The following is a 24117-nucleotide window of genomic DNA, read 5'->3' as shown; positions in this document are numbered from 1 at the left end:
TTTTTGCAAATCTATAGAATAATATCATATACGTTTTATGCTTAAACAATTTTTTAATGTATTTGACTTTATTTATTTTTTGACATACGATTTTTATCATATATAGGAATCTACATTTTTTCTATCTCTTGATAGAATTTATCCACTGTAGTTACGTTGATTATTCTAAATTGATCACTGTTGGTCAATTCAATTTACGATTCGTCATAAAATATTTCGAATAATGTAATACAATTATAAATAAATAATATTATTAATAATATATAATAGTTAATAGAATAGTATTTAAATTTAATTTTATTTTATAAAAATAAAGTATTTACCTAATATAATAATAGTTTTTTTGAATCCTTCAATGGATAATATAAAAAATTAGAATACTATCATATTACTATTATATTATATACTATTATATACTATTATATTAGTAGAATTTCATTTTTTCATATTTTAATTTTTTCAAACAATCTGGATTTTTGGATTTTAAATTGTGTTATTTTACTTTTTATTATAGATGTTTTACGACTTCCATGGTCCTCTTACATGATGATGGCCTTTATAATGACTTCTTAAAGCATAGCAGCATCAATGGTCAATAATCTTCGCATCTAATGGTGAGTTGCATGCATCTTTGTTCCTTCAATCATTTAATCATGTCGTAGGACGAAAAGTCCAAATCTACATGATTGTTATATACATAGATTTTTACACGTGTGGATAGTGATACAGATATTTATCTTTTTGTTATAAATAAATTTCTTATTTAATTTTTTCTTTGTCTAATAGATATTAAAATTTTATTTCATTAAATAAAATTTGAAATAAAATTAAATGATAAATCAAAAAATAAAAGTCTGTTAAAGAAAAAAATAAATATTATTTTTAATATTTTTTTAACAACTCTCAGAATTTTTAAATTTTTTTTCTCTTTCTTATGCTAAGCTTGGGTGTCGAAATCGTATCAGACGATTTTTTTCCTAAAAAATTTATTAGTGAATATTTTTTAAAATTTGATTAAAATTTAATTATTTCTATTCATATTTTTTCTCTAGAATCAATAATAGTGATTATTCATCATTAAAATTATAATTACTTTCATGCATGTATATATAATATTCTTAATTTTTTAATTATAAAATAATTCTATAAATATTATCGTACAAAGTAATCAATTTTTATGAATTAAATTTTTTTCTATATTTCAGATTTTTTCAATATTTAATATTTATCTTACATTTCTTTTTTAATATTTCTAATTTTTAAAATTCAAATAACTTTACTGGGTATTATTAATTTTTGTTAATTAATTATATTAAATTTTTGATTTATGATTTCTCTTTTTTTCATTTTTAAATTCATATTTTATTTTTTTCTTACGTTTTAACCTTATCACTTTACTTTTTAAATTAATTTTTTGTCCTCACTTCCTTGTACTTTTCATCGTATTTTCCATAGGCAGGTCTCGACGCGTTTGGTTAGATCTGATAATTGGTATCGTTTCTCAAAATCCTTTCTTTGAAATTTTTTTCTTAAAAATTCATCTTATCAAAATAATTTAGATAACATTAAAAGTATCTCGTTAATAATACTTTGTGAAAAACAATACCAAGCTAAGAACTACGCACATTTGCAGTTCAGTTTAAATCTTGCACGATTTCTTTTGATTATTCGTTTCACTTATTGTTAAACTGGATTGGTATCATATTATGTTATTCACTTATTGTTAGACCGGACTGCAAGTGCCATATTACGCGTATGCTCTCATCGTTCGACATTATTATGGGATTATTATCGTAGGACAATGCATAGTGGGATGCACGCGCAATTAAATAAGAAAATAGATTAATTATTCATCAGAGACATACTTAAAACTCGAGAGCAATGTTACATCTAGATAACTTTTATTAACCAATATAATCGTATATTGTTACAAATGACGGCGACACGATGATCGTGCCGCCTCAACGGATTACAATGAGAAACGGCGTGTCAACGTTATACAATCAAAATGGGAATTGATGAATGAGCGAATTTTTACGAATGTTTACGGTGGTATTCGTCGCTACTCGACTTCAAGAAACTGCATACACGACAACATGTAATTTGTAGAAGTATTTTTTTTTTTTTTTCTTTATCCTTTGTGTCTTGCGTGTTGAAACATTACTTCTAATCCCATTGTCCGCGTGAAATCTTCCATTTGCCACCTCCCTCCCTATTATCGTATCTATCTGATAGAGTGATGAGTATGTCGGTTGTGCGCGCGTATTGTGTATGTGTACAAACTGTAATTATGCTCGAAGACATCGAAAACTCACTACGTAATGTTAAATGACGAGGTGTCGCGGATTTGCCTTTGCATCGAGCCCCTCGCGGTTTTCTTTCTTTCCTTTCTCTCTCTTTTTCCCTTTCTTCCTTTGTTCCCCTCCGTCCTCCTTACTCGAAATAATTAAACGGAAGCGTGAATTCTTCGCTCTGATTATCCTCTCAACGAATTCCATGCGATTCTCCCGATCCTGGCCCCCGAATCGAGGATTCCGGTGTCTCTCGATCGAAGTTGAATCGATTTTTCTCGGCGAATCCGCGACTCATTGATTAGGCTTACGGCTACTATCGAGATACTGATGTACATACACAAGAACCATGATCCTCCTGTCCTTCTCTAGAACACGGGCAGAGTATACAAAGACGTTGTTTGCCGAATAAAAACGTGTCGCACGTGCACCGTTGCTCTCGATCACTCGCGCATACGTATTACCTCACTCGCTCCGATACACGCATTCTCGATAAACGTTGGAAGGGTATTGGCTTCGTATATGTTATTTATATTATATCTTCGCTTGTTCTCCATTTCTGCTCGAAAATCCCCGTTTCGTTATTATTATTATTATAATTATTATTATTATAATTATTATTATAATTATTATTATAATTATTTTCTTTTTTGGTTCCATCTATTCGCGTTCCATGCTTCGTCCTTCTCTTCGCGTTTTCCTCTCCTGCCTTCTCGCTCTCCTCTCTCCCCTCCCACCCACATTCTTCTCCATCATCATTTTCCCGACATTTTTGTTGGTCCTGTGTGTGGCAGTGCCTTGTTAACTATGATTTTTTTTTTTTCCCCTTTGTGTAAACGTTCTAGCGAATACTTGTTATATTGTCGTTCCTGTGGACTCGCATCCCCCTTCTTTCTCTCGATCTTTCGATACACGCTGTGATTCTCGCGCAGAGCGTTGGTGAAAAGATTTCGGGATTCGAGCGGAGGAAAGATCAAACGAACGCTTGCTTTTTTTCCTTTCTTTTTTTCTTCTTTTTCTTTTTTTTTTCCCTTTTTTTCCTTTTTTTCTTTTTTTTTTTTCTTTTTGATTCTTAATGAAATCAATGGGCAAATATGAATTTTTTTCGCGGTTTGTGACGAGGGAATCGAGGGGTAAGAGGGTGCGGACCATTCGTTTTGACAAAGATTCGTCGACGAGAAGAATAATATCGATGAGGTTTTGTTTTTTTTTTTTCTTTGAACTTTCAAGAAGAGGTTTGATGAGGGCTCGATCACAATAATTAAGGGAAATAAACGCACCCTCTTTCCGTCGAAAACATGCCTCGAGAACAGAACTCGCAAAACATAATTGCTCTTCGTTTCACAGACACTCTGCTGAACAATACCTTACTGTGCATCGTTATTTACATATTCGCATCACTCCATTCGCAGTCGCGCACATCGAAGTCGATAAAAGATCTCCATAAATGTATTTATATTTATATATATATATCTATCTATCTATATATATATATATATATAATATATTTTTAAATTTTTTTTTTTCATATTTATATCGTGTTACTTTTTAAATAATAATGTCGTCTCGGATTACAATTATGTATAATCAGTGTCACAACTTCGTCCCTCTCCTTTCCACACCCCGTTTCCTCTCATTTAATTCTCTTTCACCTACATACATACGTCTAAGAATTAAAATATTTAGACTCGAATAGAGCTAGGTACATACTTCGATCAGGTTAATTTTTTTTTTTTTCCTGTTAGGAAATAAATAGGGTTGGATTCTTTTTCTTTTCCGAGTTTCACGGGATCCGTGGAGGGATTTTTTTTTTTCAATGTATAACGACTATTTAAACGCGCGTGTGTTCTCCCCGTGGTATGTGTGTGTTTTTGAACGATCTACGATATTCATAGCGAATATAAATGTGAAAGTTCCACTTATCTCGTTCGATCTCTCCCGAGAGATGGCATTAAAAGCTAATCGACCATGGTAATTATTAATAAACTTCCGTGAATGGTGACTGTGTGTGTGTACGCGTATGTGTAAGATTCACTACCAGTGTGTATCGACTATAATTTTTTTTTCTTTTTTTTTTTTTATCTTCTCGTCATATAATCTTCCTTTACACGTCCATCTTAAAACTTCGTCTATGATATTTCGTTAATTCTTTTTTTTAATCTCTTATTCTCGCGATAAAATCTACATTCGTGGTTCGTCATTGTCCCCTCCCTACCGTGATTCGAACATCTTCGAGTATGTCTCGAGTATGTTTCGAGTTTGTTTTAAAAAAAAGAAAAAAATACCTTTACCCTTTATACAAGATTCTTTTTCCCCCGCGCGCATCGTCGTCGCTTTTCTCATCCTTTCCTTCTCTTCCCTCTCTCACTTTCGTTCGTTTCCGACTCGAATCACACCTCGATATTCGTCGGTATACACGCTCTTTTGGAGCATGATCGTCGAAAGGGTCGTGTCGATAAAAGATTCTAAAAGTTAGAAACAATTTTGTACTTTGCAGCACGCAACGAGAAAGAACGTCGGAATCCTTTCCCTCTTCTTCTTCTTTTTTGGCGCGTCTTCTTCTCCCTCTTTGATTTTCTTTCGTCAAATCGGTCGACAAAGCGGACAAGCTTCGTCCAATCTTGGCTCGAACAACAAAAGAATGCGAATATCCATCCGCGATATACCAAGAAAGCGTCGTGTCAATTCGCTCGACTTGCGGCGCAACGAAATTACCCTGTTCCTGCATCGAGTCTCCTCTCTCTCTCTCTTCGATTGTTCATCTCTCCATCCTTGTTTTTCTCGCGAGAAAGAGATCACACGGCGGCTATTTACCTAAAACTATCTCGGGCCATGCTAACGAAGAATGTACTTGATCGCTAATATGAGGTGATCGCTTCAAGAAGATGATTCCACTCTTCGCATGTATTCCACTCTCTATATCGCTGATCGCCACGATGTTGCACGTTTCGAAAAAATCCTTTCTTCTCCGATATCGACTCGTTCGAGTCCAAACTCCAAATCTCGCGAATCTTTCGAAAAACGATCGAGGGTTAACGAAGAGTGAAAATCGAACTCTCAAGCGTTCTCGATGCACGATGGGGGGGGGGGGCGAAGATACATATATAATATATAAAAGTAGAAAATTTGACGGCAGTATATAATAGAGATCGTAAAAGGTGTGAAACACGGTGAAAGGAAATGGGCCCTATTTCGTGATTGTGGCGTTGCACACTGCGTCTATGTATGCGTGTGCGCGTGTGTGTGTGTGTTCTTTTAGATCTTGCTTTCCTTATTATTTTTTTTTGTGCTTCTTAACGAATAACACGATCCGTTCAAAGTTATCCGGTTTCCTAGCCGAAATTTCATTTCTTCCTCTTCTTCGATCGATCGACCGACCTGTTTCCTCCTGATCCGTGCTCTCCCGTCCGACGTTACCGATCAAGGAAGCAACCGATCAAGCTGTTTCAAGCAAAGAGAACCGAGGCTAACGAATGCATGCAAACGCGCGTAAAAAAATAAAACGACGCTTCGCGATCCTCTCGCAGCGACTTTGCGGTTTCCGCGCGAAGCCTCGACTATCGACACACACCTGGCGCCTTCCTCACCCACCCTCCCGACTTTTCTCAATCCGTGATGAAGCAAGCGTGTTCGTCGTCGCGCTCCTGTGCACCTCCCCGATCATTCCGCTTTTGAGATTTCGAGAGAGACCGCAACCTGCCCCCCCAATGCGTTTCTCCAAGATATGTCGAATGATTGCTCGACCATCGATCGGTCACCCCTGCCCATCGTCACCCCTCCGAGTCCCACTCTCGCTCCCTCTCTCGATTCTCGATCCGCGAACGACGATCGCTCCGGGCTCCGTACGATCCAACGAACGATCCCCTCGCCTAATCGAGGCGCGCCTTGTAGCTCGTCTTCCATATCTCCGCGAACGTGACCGCGCTGTGGAACCTGTGAAAGATGCAGAGCGGAAGCGTGACCCTCTGCACGATGGCCCACGCGAGGAAGCCGTAGAAGTCGAGCTGGACCGGGTTCGCCATCACTTTCTGCGACTCGAACGTGTAGATCACCCACATGGTCAGGTTGCAGATGAGCAAGAAGGTGACCACCTGCCTGCCGGGCTTGCTGCGGTCGTGCTCCGGCAAGTGGACCCTTCTGCGGGACACGTCCGCTATGAACAGCATCTGGAGGATGACCTGCGCCACCGAGAGGAGGCCGGTCAGCATGACGAGGAGGTTAGGCTCGTGGGTGAACGCGGCCAACGAGCCGGCGATCACGCTGAACACGGCGTAGACGAAGAGGCCGAAGCCCGACACGCGGAGCAGGATGTCGTTGAGGTCGCTCTGCTCCTCGGCCTTGAACTTCAAGCTCTGCACCCGTATGAATCCCACGATAATGGCCACGATCGAGAGGACCATCAGGACGCAGTGCGAAACGTCCGCGAGGTAAATGGCGACCAGGCCGAAGTCCGGGTGGTGGATCAGCACGAAGAACAGGATCAGGCAGATCAGCGAGCCGACCAGCAGCAACAGGCCGAAGAACAGCCCTTTGCTCGCTCCTACGCAGTCCACCCTTGTGTGACCTATTTTGTCCGGTCGGGAGATGCAGTGTTTTTAGTTTTCAGAATCGAGTTCGGAGGCAAGGATAATCGCATAATTACCCGCATGAGCCAGCGCGACCGCTCTTCGAGACAGCATGGCCTCGAGGCGCCGCTCGAGGTCGGCCTCCACCTGGTGCGGCCAACGAGGGTGTCGCCCGATGTGTTTCCACATCACGTAGATCACCGCCGCCCCGATCAAGCTGTACTCGATTATGAACGGGAACAGATACGGCTCCGCGTCCTGTACGATCGTCCCCATGATATTCACCCGCCCGCACGAATTCGACGCGATCTCCTCGTCCGTTAACGCTTCCGCGTAAGCGCCGAAGTTCGGGCTCCAGTATTCGCTGCTGTTCGTTTGATTGTTCAGGTCGAAGATCTGATGTATCTGATTGGTCGAGGAAAAAGTCAACGTTATTCCAATCGATCTATCCGTATCGCATATACTCGAAAAAAAGATGGGGAAGATGGCGTTTTTACCTCTTCCCTGTTGTCCGCCTGAGGCGCGTCGAACAGTTGGACGAAGTACGACAAGGTGGTGGAAGGTATGTTGGTGGTGGTGGTGGTGGTGGTGGCGGCGGCGGTGGTGGTGGAGGTGGTGGTCGTAGCGGGAGTGGTCGGGGTGGTCCTCTCCTCGGTGGTGGTTCTCGGCGTGAGGGCGGTCAGAAAAGTGGTCAAAGTGCTGGCAGTGGTCAAACTGGGCTGAGGGGTCGAGGTGGAAGTGGTCATCGAGGTCGGCGGGTTCCAGCCTGTGGTGGTGGTGGAGGTCGGCGTCGTGACGGCCCTGGCGATCGCCCTCGCCGTAGTTTTCATCATTCGACCGAACGATGCGGCTATGGTGCTCGCGACCGACGTTGGAACCGTCGACGACCTCGTCGCCGTTAACGGGGCCTCGCGCAAAAGCGCCACGTCTCTGGGCGCGGTTCCCAGTATGGCACCGGCGTTCCTCATCGAGTGCTGTTTGATACTCTCTAAACGTTTTTCATTTTTTATCGAGATTAGCGAGATCCTGTTTCTCTTTTTTTTGGCGAAACGATTATCGTGATATCTATCGCGCGATCGATTTACCAAGAATGCCCGCCTCGAATTGGCCCATTTTCTGGTGATGCTTCGTGATCTCCTTGATGCTTTCCAACACCAGGGTACGGATCCAGACGCAGAGATTGGTGGCCACCACGTGCATCAGACCGAAACGGGCGATCACTTTGAAGCGATGAATGTTGAGCTAAGAAGGGCGGACGATCAGTGCCAGTGTTCGAGATGACAATCGGGGAAGAATCGTTCTTCTACCTACCCTCGAGTTCATGAAGATGAAGTACATCTGCATGAAGGTGAAAATCATTTGGAGAACCGGATTCACGCCTTGGAGGATCTGGTAGCACGGCGACGTGGGTGGCACCTCGAAGAAGGTGCCGAATTCCAAACCGTTGTAGACCATTGTACCCAGGCCGAAAGCTGCGAAGGAAGGATTCGTTCTTTTTCTTCTTCTTTTAAAATAATTTAATTCGATTTGAAATTCGATTCCCTCACCAATGGCTCCGATTCTCAGGAAGAAACTTCCATGGCTCTGGTCGTTCTGCGAAGTTTTCCGCTTCCTCAGCGCCCGAGTGGCCACCCCGGCCTCGACATCAGCTGCGTCCTGAAATCATCGTTGATAATTTAATAACCGACCGACTCGTTTACTATTCGCCTCGAGCTAATTTTAATTTCGTCGCCTCGACCCCGAAAAGAGCAGTAAATTTCAACGAGGACAAAATTGCCGAGTTTCAGTTTCAGAAGTGGATTCACGTGATAATGAATGAGAAGGAGGAGAGAGGAGATGTAACACGCGCATTCTAGCGGATAGTCGATAGACGACAGATAACCCACTTACGTCAATGCCTTTTAAAATTGTCGGCTCGACAACTTCGGTTTCATCGAAATGCACAGCGTGCCTTTCTCGGCAACCACGAAACGTGTATATATATATATATACTTATTTCATCAAAACGCCACGGAGATGAAGAAAGATCCTGACCTGATATTCCTTCTTGTTTTTCGACGACTTCTGCTCCTTGTCCTTCTTATCCTTCTTCTTGTTCTTTTCCTTGGGCTCCTTGGGTGGTTTGGGCGGCCTCGGAGGCGGGGGTGGCGTGTCGCTGCCCCTCGAGCAGCAAGCGCTTTCTTGGAGCAGGAAGCAGAACACGTACAGCAGGAATAAGATGCTGACACCGTATAGGTACGTGAAGAATCCCTCGTAGTAGTAGAGGGGCAGCTTGTGCGTGACCACCTCGCTTATCACGTAAGCGATGCACACAACCACCAGCAGTTTCGCGTAGATGAAACTCATGATAATGAACAGCGACGTCCTGCAAGAAGAAAGAAAAGAAAGAGGAGGGACTCGTGCGTGTCGTATAGACGCGTCGCGAAAGGGTCGTCACGATCCACGCGCGATCGTTGCATCTCTTTAACTTTAACGTCGCATCAAAAAAAAAAAAAAAAAGAGAAAAGAAAAGAAAAAAAAACACCGCCGCTCCTCCCCAGTCTCACCGTGTTTTTCGTACTATTTGTACTCTGCTTTCGTGGGTCGGGACACCACCCCCCGATCTGTTCACATTGTTGCTCTCCGCACAAGCCACGATCTCCACTTCCATCGCCCTCTTTCTCTCTCTCTCTCTCTTTCTCTCTCTCTAGCTTCCCACAGAACACGTTATACCACGTTAACGCTCATCGCCACGACATATCAACGAAGTCAACGTTCAACTGCGTTTACACGCGCGCATCGTTTATTTAAGGCCGGTCCTCGATCTTGCCGCCGTCGATTCGCTTTGTGGCTATGCCTCCAACGCGTCCGATCCGTCGATTTCCGTCACAACTTTCCTCGATCGTTAACTATGCTCCGTCCCTCCGTCTTAATTTTTAATTTTTCTTTTAATTTTCGACCAGGCTCCGCCCTCCACTAGGGTTCGATCATCCTCGATTCGAAAAGAAGCGGGGAACTCGTGCCTCTTCCGCGCCTCGAAACTCTCGCGCTTCTGGCGAGAGTTCGGCCGCCACGGCCGTTCTTTTCTCTCCCGTTAAAAAGGTTGGGTCGCGAGATCGATAATTTGCGTACGCGAAGGGGGAGGGAGAGGGTCTCGTTAGAGATCAATCGCGCGAGCCGTGTTTCTTCCTTCGACCTCCTCGCGGATGGAGAGGAGAGAGGTGGAGGATCGGGATGTACGAACGAAAGGAAGCGCGTAACGAAGGAAGAGGGGGGAGGGGAGAAGGATGACGTTTGAAAATCGGCGCGATTGCACAGCGTCGCGACGTCTGCACGGGAATATCAGGGGCTCGGCATGGTGCATCTTCGTCAAGGAGGGCTTAACCACCCTTTGTCACGCTGGCATTTCAGGGGTTGGGGCGCAGACTTTATTGTGTTCCGCACGAGCCTGTACACTCGTGTCAGGCATTTTTTTTCCCTTTTTGTCTTTTTGCCCTTCGATGATTATCGTGGGATAAAGGATCGTGATATTTAGCGAGACGATAGCGATACCAGATTCCGCATTCCGCCTTTCTGTCTCTCCTCTTTCCTTCCAGCGTAACCCGTTGATATTTTCTCGATTGTTCTACCCACGTCATCTTTTTTTTTTTCGATCAGCTTCACAAGTCACTGTTAGCGTTATTCGATATAAGAAGAAGAGGAAAAGAGGAATTATTAATACGCGTTTGAACATTTTACGCTCGATTTCTCTAAGCAAATGGAAGGGAAGAAAGAAGAAAGAAAAAATAAAAACATCCCGTTGAATAAATATATGCTTCCGTTCGATCCCTATGTTTTAATTCCCTCGCGAAAAACTTTCACTCCAACTTTCCCCCCGGAAAATCATCTCTTGACACTGGGGAGAGGATGCCAAGGCAAAGGGGGACGGTGGCAATGGGGCGAGGGCCTCGAGAGATGAAAGTTTTTCAAAGTTTTCGCGGTGATAAGAGGCAAAGGAAGAGGAAGAGGCGAAGAAGAAGAAGAGGAGGAGGAGGAGGTCCACGGTGCGGTCTTTTTCATCACTCGGGAAGAAGAAAAGCGGCGAGAAGTGGTAACGGGAAACGTATACGGCACGTACACATGCTCCGAGGCGAACTCCGAGGCTGTGGCACACGGTCGATATTTCGAAGTACCTACTTTCAACCGCTGGTCTTTCTCTCTGTGCCTCACCCTCTCGACTCACCCTCGCTCATCCCTGTCCTCTCCACGAATTTCTCTTCTCCCCTCCTTCGCCTTCAATCACGCCCGTATTCTTTCTCTCCGTTCTCCCCCTCCCCCGTTTAATATTCACGCAGGAAACGTCTTCGCGTCTCTTCTTTTTTTCGGGTCAAACCCGATCGTTAGAACCCGGTCGGTTTTTTTCCATTGCAATTCCCTCCAACGCGTGGATTTTTCACTTAGCCCCTGATATCCTCTCTATTTTAACCGCGGACAATTTTAGCACTGTCGTCGATCCACGAGGACTGCGTTCAACCTGTTATTTTCGGTGATCGTTGTTCGGCTCGCTTCTTTCTCTTTTTCCGCCGGCACGGCGGTATGCGCAGTCACGTTCACGGAGTAATACTGTCCCTCGTCTCAGCGTCTAGACCGGCCAAGCTTCGTTTTCAGCCCGTGTTAATTCAATTGCGACTAGTGGTAACTCGAGAAGGTATTGCTTTGCAACGGTGTTCCGTGCGTACATACGTCGTACACTTCACCACCGCTCGATCGATATTAATAAATTATAAATCGCTGCTCGAAACTAGTTGGCGCCATTATCGATCGATGCTCCCTCTCCGCACTTTTGTCTTTCTCTCGAGATGCGAGGGAGGAAAATTAATTTATCGATTGGACTCGAGTTATCGCGCGCGCTTTATGCTCTTCTCTCGGCTCGTATCTCGTTACGTTCGCCCATTGTTGCCCTCTCCTCGATTCTCTCTTTTCACGGTTCCCGCGAGGATTCCCTTTTTTAGCTCGACGTCCATTTCCCAAAAGGAAAACAGAGAAAAGAGAAAAGAGAAGGGAAGAAAAAAAAAGGTGTCGTCCAGGGTTAACGCACGGCCTGTCTCGCATCCCCAGGCTCGATATATCGCACCAGATAAACCGTCCCTTCTCGAAATACGTTCGCGCTCCACTTCCTCGATTCTTTTCCCGAGAATGATTTCCATTCGTTCGTTGGCCGCAAGCAACCTCGGTCGGTTAGTTGCTCGCTCCAGCATGGGGGGTAGTAGGTGGTGTACGTGCGTGAGTGCATAACTCGGTGCCGCGTATAATGCACGCGCAAGACGCTTCGTAGGCAGCCACCGCGACAGCTAACGAAGTGCGTCGTAAATAGACACGCAGACGAAAGCTTCCATCTCTTGCCGCCATTTCGAGTCGAACGAGCAGAGAGGGAGAGAGAGAGAGAGAGAGAGAGAGGCTCCATAATGAATGGCACGGCCGAGGAGAAGGTGATTTCACGCGCGATCATACGTACGTATATACCGAGGATATTGAAATAATTTTTTCCACCGTTTCGTCGAACAAGAAATTATCCCTGCGTTTCTCGAATCGTTGGAGCGATCGACGAAAATTTCCAAGCGGTAGAAATCGTCAACTAAAAATAACGGCATCGACCAGCCGGAAAATCCTTTGTGATCTCCTCTTTTAAAGTTGCCACGACCCACGGATCGGGGAGCATCGATGCATGCCTTTCTAAAAGTTGGACGTATCCGACTAAAATACACAGCGGATATTCGGAAATTGATCAACGCGCAAAGATCGTTGGAGGCTATTCTTCTCTCGTTGCGGCCGTCCGCTGAAATCGTGGGCGTCGCACCGTGGGACGAATCCGGCGGAGGAGGAGAGAAAGGAGCGATTGAAAATCGTTACGCGCTCGGCAGGAATCCGATAAACGGAGGAGGAGGAGGAGGATTCGATGCACGCGAAACGTTTCCGGACGTTGCTTTTGCCCGCGGAGAAAGACGCACCCCACGCTCGACCCAGTATTCGATATCGAAATTCCTACGGGATGGATGATAGCTGACCGGAACCGGAGGAATATTTTGCCGCGCGTCGACCGCGAATAGCCGAGTATCGGGAAAAACCCGCGGACGAGTTGGTGGAATTTTTAATAACGTCGACCCAGTTACGCCTCGTATTTATCTTCCCAATTTCCCCATTCTCTCCTTTCTCTCTTTCTCTCTTTTTTTTACAGTGGTAAGTAAAACAAACGTAGAACGCGAGGAAAAGTCGAAGAGTCGGAGTTTTCAGGGAAGTTGAAAACGGTGCTCCTAAATAATTACCATTCGTTAGCGCGTAGATTACGGTAGTTCTTTTCAAGTGGACGCTTGACCTAGTCTCGTTTCAACTCGGTGTAATTGCAGCGCGGAGGAAAACGTAACGTTCGGATATAAATCCCTCGTTAAAACGGACGACGGATTATTATCCCTGTGGCGAAGCGAATCTCCTCCGATTGAACGGGGAGAAAAAGAAGAAGAAGAAGAAGAAGAACAAAAAAGGAAAAAAAGGAAGAAGAAACAAAAGCGTTGCAAAAGGACTGCGAACGAGCGGTTGCGGTTACTACGGGTAATACGTGTAATAACGAGGAGATGGGAAGAAGAGTAAAAAAAGAAGAAGGGAAAAAAGCGAGGAAAGAAACACGGACTCGTTTCCTCCTCCCCTCTCCATCCCCCCCTCCCCCCTCGGTTGTGGATGATTTTTCTCTACGTCTACAGCCGGGATCTTACTTTTTCGCTGGGGTCGAGCGCACGTTCTTCAGCTCCATCTCTTTGTTCGCCGCGTTGTTCTTCTCGGCGTTGTCCTGCGCGTTTGGCGACGAGTTGTTTTGCGGATTCAGGGGTCTGGTCACGGGGAGCGTCGCCGTGTTGTCCGCAGCGGCTGCTTCCACCTCCACGGTGGCGACCTTGCAATCACCACCACCCACCATCGCGGATCACTTCTCCTCCCGAAATGGACCCTAACGATCGGCAAAACACACGACTGGATCTCACCGGGAAAAGTACCACCGTTTTTGTTTTTTTTTTCTTTCTCTCTCCCTCTCTTTTTTTCCCCCTAACCGGAGATCCAACACCGCGCCAATTTTATTCCCACACCGCCGGGAGACCGATCACGCCGCCGCACCCGCCATTTTGGCGAACGTCTCGACACGAGCACCGCGCAGCGATATCCCGAGTGGTAACGATCCCGCGAGATTGCGCGCGGCCGAGCGATCGATTCCGTCCCGAGATTTATCGTTTTCGAAATTGCACACAACTCGCGCCCTGTCCCGAACGCGGCAGAAGAGCTAAGGGAGGAATCGAATCGGGTTGGTCGATCGGAGGGTGATCGGGGCGCGCCGCGCCACAGAGTCGACTCGGATGCAAGGCTCGGAGGCACCATTTCCGAAAATGAGGGCAGCAGACGCGAGTCAAAACTCTCTCTCTCTATCTATATATCTATCCATCCGTCTATCTATCTATCTATCTCTTTCTCTCCCCAAATTGTTGCCGTCCGTTCATTCGATTCCGCGGATCACGCCTGCGCGCTTCGTCCCTTCGACTCCTAGCTCGGCAAAGATCGCTCTTGAAACGCGCTACCTCCCGCGCCTTGCCTCGCGTCCCTCTCAAGGACGATCGGCTCCAACTAATTTTAACCACGGCATTTCCCGAGTTGAATTCTGAACCGCAATGCGACCTCTACGGAACGGATCGTTCTTCCGGATATCGAGAGGACGGTGGATCTCCTCGTTCCACGAACAAAGTTATCGACCTACGTCGACGGAGGAGACGAAGAAGGGGTCGCGCTAGATTTTGGGGCTAGAAAAATTGAGAGGGGAGGGGTCGTAGGCACGATCGAACGCGGGGGAACAAAGAGAAGAGAGGAGAAAGAAGGAAGGAAGGAAGGAAGGAAGGAAGGAAGGAAGGAAGGAAGGAAGGAAGGAAGGAAGGACCACTCCAAAGGTTTTCCCTCTCTCTGATCCCGCGCACTTGGTCGAACGAGCTAATGGAAAATGCCGTGCACACGAGCAGCCGGTGGAGGAGGATCCGAGCACTCTCGGTCCGGATGACTGACCGATGACGAGCACGACGACGACGGGCGACGGCCGATGGCCGACAGGCGACGGGCGACGCGCGGCTACGATTACCAACCGAGTGCGGTGCACACACCTCGACGAACGCAGACGACGCGGCGACCAACGAAACCAACCAACTGTCCAGTCACCGAGCGGCCACGGCCAAGAAAGCTCACCTGCTGGAGAGGTGGTTGGCTGAAGGTTCTCGCGGTGACTGCACCCAAGCTTCGGCGGAAAAGGGTGTGAAGCGGAGACACGGAGAAGGGATGGAGGATGGAAGGTCGGCGAGAGAAAGAGGAAGTTGATGGCGCTCCAACGGGAGAGGGGATCGAGAGGACTAGGCGGATAGACACGAAGGACGGGGGACACGGAGAGAGAGAGAGAGAGGGAGGGAAAGAGGGAGGGAGGGAGAGAGAGAGAGGCGGCGGAGGATCGGGAAGAGGCAGAGACGGCGGATAGGGGGAGAAAGAGAGAAAGAGAGAAAGAGAGGGAGCTGTAGCTTACGATATAGCGGACGTAAACAGAAGCGTCGAGGGTTAATCCGAGAGGAACGGGAGAGATGGACGGACGGACAGCAGCCGAGCGAGATGGACTATGTTATCGGAGCACGATGAAATGGGGGTAGAATCACGATCGCCGCCCCCAGCATCCCGGAGACTGAGGCTGGCCGGGAGGTCTCTTCCCGGGCAGCGGCAGCTTCTTGCACAAGCGCACTGGGATCCGCGGCTTTCACTCTGTATCGCTCTCTCGCGTCCAAACCCTCTTTTTCTCCCCGACATCTTTCATCTCCTTTCCCCGATCTTTCCCCACGCTGCGTCTCCCCCGTCTTTTTCACCCCTTTCGCTCCTTCCGTCTCCTTCCCTCCTCTCCTACCACGCCGAGATCCAACGAGAATCTCCTCCACCATGATTCCTCTTCCCTTTGCACCGACTCCCTTTCTTCCCTTCCGATCTCGCGTCGCGTCGCCAATCTCTTCCTCCGTGTCCTCCTTTCGCACCATTCTCTCTCTCTCTCTCTCTGTTCCGCTTTCCTTCCATTTTCCACTCCACCTGGTAATCGCTACGATCGAGTATCGCTTCGTCGTCCGCGTATCTCGATTCGAAGGGAAATACGAGCGACCTCCCCTCCCGCGTTTTCCTTTTCAACTTTTCCACCAATTCTCGCCTCGACTCTCTCTCTCTCCGCCGTTCCTCCGACCCAGTGATCGCGGTCACTGGGTTTTCGGAGTAGCGAGCCTCTGCATCGACCGGGCATCGCTTTTTCGAGCCGAGTTTCAACTCGAGAGAAAAAGAAAAAACACAGGATTTTTCAATTCGCAGCCTCCTCGCAACCTTTCGACTCCCTTCACTCTCCCTTCCAGTTTTCTTGCGCGAGCGTTCATTCAGAGTCAGCTCCGCCAACGATAAACCGTGAATAAACATTCAGGCAACGTCCTCTTTTTCCATTTTTATCCCCACGATCTTGGGTTATTTAAATATCCTTTCAGATCTATTCTCAGCCTCCCGGACATAGCGGATGCCGAAGACGCGGCATCGATGCATTTACGAGCCGCCTTTGTACTCTCTCTCACATTCAACGTTCGAGCACAATCGCAATCCACAGTTGGCGAGAATCGGCGAGAAGCACCCTTCGCCGCGGTAACTCGTCCTGCGTCGTCGTCAGCGGGGGTTGCCGCTTCTCTTTTGTCTACGCGAATCTCGGTATGGAGAACGCGTGCGCTGTCGCGAAACCCGCCTCGTTTTCGCGATCAATCCCTCCGAAAATTTGAACCTTCCAACTCTCCCCTCGCTTTCGCAATTTATACGAATTTTATTTGAAGAATCCTCGTCGATTAAACGAACGTCGTATCGCACCGTTTCATCTCGAGAGAAGAGCGCGATCTTTCACCGTCACTTTCCCCTTCCACGCGACCGCAAGATCGCCTCTCTGTCTCTGCCGATAAGTTTTTAATTCGAAACAGGGAGAGAGAGAGAGAGAGAGAGAGTGGTTTTCCCCGAAAGTTGGAAGAGACTCGTGCGCGCACATTCGGCTGCGTTCCCACGGGAGTAGGATCCGGAACGGCGAGAGGTAGGAGACTTGGATGGGTGGAACGTCCAGGAGGGGTGGGGAGTGATATGCTCTGTGGTTCTGCGACCCACTGACCCGCTCGATAACGCTAGCACCGAGGTCAGTAACCTTACCCTACCACAAAATTCTCCATCCTACCTTTTCCACCCTTTTCGTTTACCGATCCGATTCCTCGATTCCACGATTGCGAGATCCGGGATTATCTTTCGCCCCTCCCCGATCATCCGTCATCGATTCCGTCCCGTTCGAAGGGGAAAAATTACAAACTCGAAGTACCTGATCCTGCCTCCAAGTAACAACTTCATTGGGATTGAAACGTGGCCGGGGAAAGAAGGTATTCGCGCGCGCAGGGTTGTTTTTCCAATCGCGAAGGTCGGTGACCGGTGGCCGCGCTCGATCGTCGAAATACTTGGCAGCCGTCCATCGAATCCACGCCAAGCTCGATCGCAGTTTTCCTAGTTTTTCCCTTTTCCCGCTGCTCAAGTAGGACAAGTTTTTCGCCCGTGCTCGTAATCCATGCGCTCGTACCACGAGAGAAGAATCTCGAGCGCGCGATCAAGCTCCGTTATTGCGGTAATCCGTAGAAATGGTCGCGTGAGAATTAACGTGATGCATCGCGTCACGCGATAAAGGAGAAAGAGGAGAGAGAGTTTCGGTTAAGGGTGGAAGACCGCAGAAGATCGGCGGTGCACGGTTGCCGATCTCGTTCCCAGCGATGATTCGAATCGGGTCACAGATACGGCGCAATACCGGTGTCCCCCTGCCATTTTTTTCTGCGTGTTGTAATATCGCGTTGCAAGGATTGCGACAGGCCAGACTCACGCACACCGAGTATTGATTTCGAGTCTCGGTGGCGGTGCTGCCACGATTCCGCGCCTCTAGAACTAAAGCCTGGATGAGAGCGGTCGGAGAGGAGATCGCTAAATACGCGATTCCTTTCTTCTCGATTCTTCCCCAACATTTCCCACCTTTTTCTCCACAACGTTCAACCTAGTTTTCCAGAATATTCTGTTCGTCGAAAACGACGTTATCCCGATACTTGCGTTGCTCGACGAATTTAAACGCGAATATCAACGATTTATCAAAGAGATTTTCTTCGAGCTTGGTTTTCTTTTTTGGATCGGCCTCGAGGTCGTCGACGCGGCTTACCTTCTACGGATGCACCCCGCATCGCCGGAGGGCTGATTCAAAATGGCGTTCCTCTTTAACCGCGCATATTAACGAGGGAATGTGGAGTATACGTTCCCTCGTGTAACGACACGAGCGAGACAACGAAACTTTGCCCTCCTCTGTGCGCGTTCTTCGATGTACCTTTCGCTCGTTAATCACTCGAGAGCGAATCGAAGCCGAAGATTCTTTATTCGCTGGCTAATAAATTCTATCGTTGGAATTCGTTTACTCGGAACAGGTTTTCGGGTGTTTAGTTTAGTCGAGAGCGAATCGAAGCCGAAGATAATCGATTCGACTCTTTATTCGCTGATTAATCAAAAATTCGAGCTAAAATTCGACGATTCCTCTTTCGAAATTCTATCGTCGTTTATTCGGAACAGGTTTTCGACTGTTTAATGTTTAGTTTAGTTTAGTGGAGAGCGAATCGAAGGTAATCGATTCGAAGATCGATTCCTTATTCGCTGACTAATTAAAAAATCCAGCTAAAATTCCCCTTTCGAAATTCTAACCAAACATTATCGTTGGAACTCGTTTGTTTGAAACGGGTTTTCGGTGCACTGTTTCCCTCCGCGCAAAACGTGAACACGATCCTTCCAAAAATAAACGATTGCCAGCAAACGTACCCATGCTCCGTCGATGTCTGTTACGCGACGAGATCGTAAAACCGAAAACCCGTGTTATTTCGGTCCGAGCGGAGAGGGTAGCAGACAGGATTTTCGGTATCCACGTGATCGCTTCCATTATCATTCGAGTCGCGTGGAAATTATATTCAACCTTGGCGGGAAACCTATTCGATATTTAATTTTTCCGCCAACGCGCGTTTCCGTAATAGCCTATTTTTATCGACGCGAAGGAGACAAAGAGGAGAGGAGGCGAGCGGACAACGCGTTTGCGACAACTCGTGTTGCGGGCGTGCAAACGCAATTAGAGGAGATGCAGAGAAAAGCGAATCGCGAAATCGCGTCGCGTCATCTTTCGTCACCTCGAGGATCTTAAGAACTCGCACTCGTAAGAATATGTACTCACTTTGCGTTCTTTGGCAGCGTGCCAGTCGCTGGGCCGGAGTGCGTAGGGGTGAGGCAGAGGGGTGGGTTGTTGGCGTTTTGAGGCACTAAAGGCTGCCTCGCGTGCGCCGGCGACGTATGCGAACCGTAGCCATCCGAATTCAGCTGGAAACAACGAATGCCGACGCTCGAGATCACTTCAGATCTGTTGCCTCATCTTTCCTACATGTATTCCATATTATTTTCCGTAATGCGATCCCTTTGTCAAGGATTTCAATATTATCACGGGATCGAGACGTTACATTGGCGCTGCTTTTCCAAGAAAAAATTATTCTCCTATTTGAAGTAAATACCTTCCTATTTAAAATCTTATTGTAACTTGGACATTGGTCGAATGAATCGATGAAACAGGAGGGGAAGAGAATGATAGAAAAGCGAAAGTAAGAAGGTGGTGCAAGTACCTTGACGACCGTGCCGATGAGCGAGTCGGGCGGCATTTCCGGGGGATCCGGTATCACCCCAGGGTTGGTATGGGCAGGATAATCGGTGTGCAGGTTGGGCTCCTTGACGGGAGTGCCGTCGAGTCGTTCCATGTCCAGGCTGTCTGTCGGTGTCGGCTGGGAGAGCAGGCGCTCCTTCATCTCGTGGAGATACGGACACCGCTGCATCTCTTGTTCAGAGTTGTTCCTCGGTCGATCTGCAAACGTATCGGTGCGATTAAACGAGACGGTCTCTCTCCCTCTCTCTCTCTCGCCGTGTCTCTCGGTTTGTCAACGTCCTCGTCGATAGTCGAGCCACGCGTCGCGTCTTTCTTTCGTAACCGATATATCTTTAATTACACGTCTCGTGAATAATTTATCGAAACCATTAGGTTATCGGTCGCTCGTCCTCGTTTCGAGAACTCCTCCGATGTTTCCACTCGACCAGAGCTCTCGAACATCGAAATATTTCCTCTCGCTAACATTCGGCACGATCGAATCGTAGCGAGGATCTCGACGGATCCGGGATCGAATTCCACTCTCGAGCGCGTTCACCTATTTACGCGGGATACACAGTGGCGCTTAATTCTAGAAAAGAATCCGTCTCCTCGACGCGTATCTACCTTTTCTCCCTCTTCTCTCCGCCCCCTCGACAATTAGTCGTCCCAAGGCGAATATCGAGCACATGTCCTCGTCGACGACCTCCTCGAGCAGGCGATCGATAGAAGGTGAGGAGAGCTGCGCGAGAGAAAGAGAGAGAGAAAGAGAGATAGGCCGGTCGCCTAATCTCGGGCCGCCGTGACGTTAGCCTTGAACTTACTCGGCTCGGTTGCCGTATCCATCGCGTGCTAACCGAAAAGGAGAAAATTCGGGGGAAGGTTTTTCCGGACGAAGAACGAAATCGATCGGTCGCCGCGATCCGATCGACACTGGTTCTCAAGGGGAAGCCGAGTTCGCTCGATCGCTCCCTCTCTCTCTCTCTCTCTCTCCCCGTGGCAGAGGATCGCCAAACATGGCACTGGTGATCGAGGCGAGCCGTTGGTCACGTGCGTTCATCTTTTCCGCGCGGCCCCGCTTCGAGGAACTCGAGACGAGCACGAGACGGGAAAGCGAATGAGAACCGTCGAGCGAGAACGCGAGCGAGAACCTGCTCGAGTTCTTTTTCTTTCTTTTTTTTGTCGCGTCCTCATCGTCGTGCGGGACTTTGCGTCAATCGCGTTACGGTGATTGCCGTCGTTTCTATCCTTTTTTCGTTTCTTTCTTTTTTTTGCAAATTTCCAGCTAGAACTAGTTTCAAGTTTCTGTGTAAGTATACGCGGTGCTAGAGGCTACAGTCGGTCGCAAAAGTTTACTTTCTTCCATTCTATTAATACTTTGTCCGTTCGATCCTCGTCGGTTGGCAAACTTGTTGTAAATAACTTTTGGTTATTTTTTTCTTCTTCTTCTTCTTCTTTTCAAACTAGGCCTCAAAATAACTTGGACAAAAGTTATAATTAACGACGGGAGAAAAAGAAAAAAGAAAATTTGGATCTCGAGTATCTTGGATCAAAGGAAATTAATTTAACGATTTCTTAGATTTTTTTTTAAGATCGGTAAATATTTATTTCGCCCATTATTATCATTATTAGGTTGAGACCGAATTAGCGTGGAACAAACAGAAGAGAGTGGATATCGGTCGGCCGATGAATTTTTAATATTTGCTCGCCGTTCGAATTATCGGTTCTCCGGTGGAAATGGCACGGTTTTCCCTCCGGTGAAAAGCTATCGATTCTCGAACGCGGCGTTAAATGGGTCATTGGACGCAGCGCGGATAATTAGCTGGAGTGGCGAGTTTATGTAAGAGCGGGTTTGTTTTGCGTTTCGTAGATAGATTCGCCAGCCCATTCGATCCGAACCAGATTTTTCAACTTACGCGTATCGTTCTCGTGTCGATGGTATTAAAGTGGGTCACTTGTAGAATCGTTCTTCCATTCTTACTCCAGATCTAAATTTGGAATTCTCCTTTTCTCCTCTCGCAAGCAAAAAGAAAAAGAGGAGGGGGAGGGAGCGAAATTAAACAGTTGAAAGCGATCTCGCCTACGAATTCTCTGCTTCTCCTATATTTACACCGTCGTCGTTCCTCTTCAAAGGGATAAATTATCGATTATCGAACGTTGTTGCGCGACTAGTTAACGGAAGCTGTTATTTATATCGGGTAGGGTATCGATGACACCGACACGAATAACAAATAAGCTCGTTGAATAAAGCGGTCTCTTGCAATTATTGCTCGGAGAGCTATCCGACGTTAATAACGATAATAATGGAAAAAAAAAAGAAGAAAAAGAAGAAAAAGTTCGAAACTCAACTGTTCGACTTTTCGTTTGACGTAACGTAATTTCTTCCCGTTCTTTCCCTCTTCCCTTCTGAAGAGAGCGCTTCAAACGGAACGTGACGCCATTCTCTTATTTTTAGTCGAAAGTTACGCACGCCGCGTTACCAATCGCCACGGTTTCATTTGCGAGCCGTGGCACGAACGGGGCGAAGGAATTAGGCGAAGCGATCGAAAGGAACGATCGCGGGGCTCGTCGGTCGGTTCATTGACAACGGCCACGTGCGAATGTTTGCCCGCTGTCGCGAACTCGGAATAAATTACAGCCGCGAGCGTGCCTTCGCACTCGTTCCACGCATACTAAACTATTTTCGCGACACGATTCCCGCATCCGCTCGTTCCCGCCGCGGCAAATTATTCGCCCCTTCCCAGAAACACCGCGTCACGATTATTTTCGACCTCCCCCGTAAACGTCCAGTTTACACGCTCTCGGAATCTGTAACGGCCGTAACTCGGATCGTAACAGAGAATAGAAACTCTAGCCGGGGGATGGAGCGAGTATTGTGGGCCGGTGACGAAATTGCGACGAGAGAAAGAGAGAAATGGGGTGAATGAAACGGGACGGAAGAGCGTGCTGCGATGGAGGGTGGCGGTGGTGGAGGGACGTAGTTGCTGACCTACCTCGAGTCACGATATTCCGAGTGTATCTCGTGGAGGAGGAGGAGGAGGAAGCGAGAAGAAAAAATGGGGTGGCAACGACCGACCGCAACGTAAATACGACAAAAAGGAAGAAAGAAAGAGGAAATTCGTCTAAGAGGAGGAAGAGGGAGCGCAAGATCTCGAGTCAGAGGCGAGAGACACTTCATCCTGTCGTGTTTTATTTCCTGTTCCTCTTCTTTTCCTCGCGCCCACGTACAATTGAACGTTAATTAATTAAGAAATTATCGGCGAAGAGTCGGAGGAGGGGGCGAGGAGGATTCGCGAGTGGACGAAATCCGTTGGAAGGATCGATTCACGGGGGAGAGGGAGGGAGGCAAGGAGGGAGGAGGAAGGGCGAAAGGGGTGGCGCGAGAGTACGACAAACCGGTGCACGTCGCGCGGTGTACGTGTAGTAGTCGTAGATAAAACGGGGAATTCAACAAGTGCAGGGAACGGGGAGGATATAAAGGTATCGTATAATCGGTTGGGAAACATCGAACGCAGGGTGAACGCAGGAATCACGTTGAATTTTCACAGAGAAGATGCACACGTATATTTACATATGTGAAGAAAACGGAAAGTGGAAAGAAAGTACAGAAGAAGCGAGAAGCAAAGTAAAATGGGAAAAATGGTTGGTTACCTGTGTGCGAGAAAGGCTGATACAGGATTCTAACGCGGACCCGCCGGCAGCTAGTTTGTTCCGCGATAACTGACCTATCGGAACGCGCGTCCGGATGACGCCGCGGCGTCGCGGTGCCCACTGCGAGCTCACGTTCCATTCGTTCTCTCGGGAGACGCGATCGCGAGTCGTGCTGCTTCTTCCCTCCTATTCTTGCACATCGCCGGCTATTATATATTTAGAAATCCGCGGTTCGTCGCCGTCACAAGCTTTAATCCCACGATCCTCGGGGGTCGGCTATCACTCCTCCTTCCCACATATACGTATATATGTATGTACATATACTTTCCACCCCCTTTCTATTTTCGCCGCGCACTATCCTCGTCCCTTTCTTTTCTTTCTTTCTTTCCTTTCCTTTCCTCTCCTTTCCTCTTTCTCCTCCACGTACGTTCCCGTTTCGTGAGCGCGGTTGTTCTCCGTCCGTCTACTATCTATCTCGCGTGTCCCGTGAGCGGAACGGGACACGTGTGCGCACGTGTACGGGCCTGAGGCGTGTGACACGTGCGAGCCAGCTCGGCAAATGTGAAATTATTTCTGCCTTTTGCCACGTACCCCTACCTGCCCTCTTCCCACGCTACCTTCTTTCCCCCTTCCTTCGTACCTGCCTTCGAACCACGCTTGCTCGCTCGTGAACCCGACCACGGCGTCGACGCCGATAACCAACGCTCGCCGGCCATTCCACCATTCCGCGCGATTCACCGATCGCCTCTTACAAATCTCCTCTCGTCACTCGACGCTCTCTCGTCCTCCTTCACCTCCCCCTCCCCGTCCATCCACCGCTAATCGAACACACCGGAGGATAGGC

At 47.4% G+C, this 24117-nt stretch overlaps 2 protein-coding genes across 7 annotated transcripts in view; one reads left to right on the top strand and one right to left on the bottom strand.

The window, feature by feature from the left end:
* Positions 1-24117, top strand: part of LOC108002751 (mitochondrial amidoxime-reducing component 1) — a 61077-nt gene that overhangs the window by 1427 nt on the left and 35533 nt on the right. For both annotated transcript variants that reach the window (XM_062071529.1, XM_062071523.1), the window contains exon 3: positions 515-614. The gene's annotated coding sequence lies outside the window, so the exon portion shown is untranslated. The remainder of the gene's footprint in view (positions 1-514; positions 615-24117) is intronic.
* Positions 1885-23846, bottom strand: LOC108002747 (proton channel OtopLc). Of its 5 annotated transcripts, none has more exons than XM_062071432.1 (10): positions 23274-23846; positions 19609-19844; positions 19170-19312; positions 8891-9221; positions 8404-8512; positions 8168-8328; positions 7942-8098; positions 7354-7844; positions 6934-7261; positions 1885-6855 (listed from the first exon to the last, which is right to left on the bottom strand). In XM_062071432.1, exons 1-10 carry the CDS (start codon positions 23410-23412, stop codon positions 6161-6163), a joined length of 2790 nt encoding a protein of 929 aa, XP_061927416.1. In that variant the 5' UTR covers positions 23413-23846; the 3' UTR covers positions 1885-6160. The 5 variants fall into 5 exon arrangements, with proteins under 5 accessions (XP_061927416.1, XP_061927417.1, XP_061927419.1 ...); XM_062071433.1 differs by lacking the exon at positions 23274-23846 and adding an exon at positions 20250-21090; XM_062071435.1 differs by lacking the exons at positions 19170-19312; positions 19609-19844; positions 23274-23846 and adding exons at positions 13582-13811; positions 15083-15704.

The sequence above is a fragment of the Apis cerana genome, linkage group LG2, assembly GCF_029169275.1.
Source record: "Apis cerana isolate GH-2021 linkage group LG2, AcerK_1.0, whole genome shotgun sequence".
Classification (NCBI taxonomy): domain Eukaryota; kingdom Metazoa; phylum Arthropoda; class Insecta; order Hymenoptera; family Apidae; genus Apis; species Apis cerana.
The sequence above is the reverse complement of the archived record's forward strand: the minus strand, read 5'-3'. Positions and strand labels throughout refer to the sequence as shown.

Bases quoted from the DNA above. Each gene is read 5' to 3' on its own strand.
- LOC108002747 (XM_062071432.1), bottom strand. From the start codon at position 23,412: ATGGAACGTGAGCTCGCAGTGGGCACCGCGACGCCGCGGCGTCATCCG. The intron at 9,222-19,169 runs GTGAGTACATAT...TTCTTCTTGCAG, and splicing joins ACGCTGCCAAAGAACGCAAA to GACGTCGCTGTTCATTATCA. The intron at 6,856-6,933 runs GTAATTATGCGA...CGGACAAAATAG, and splicing joins GGTCGCGCTGGCTCATGCGG to GTCACACAAGGGTGGACTGC.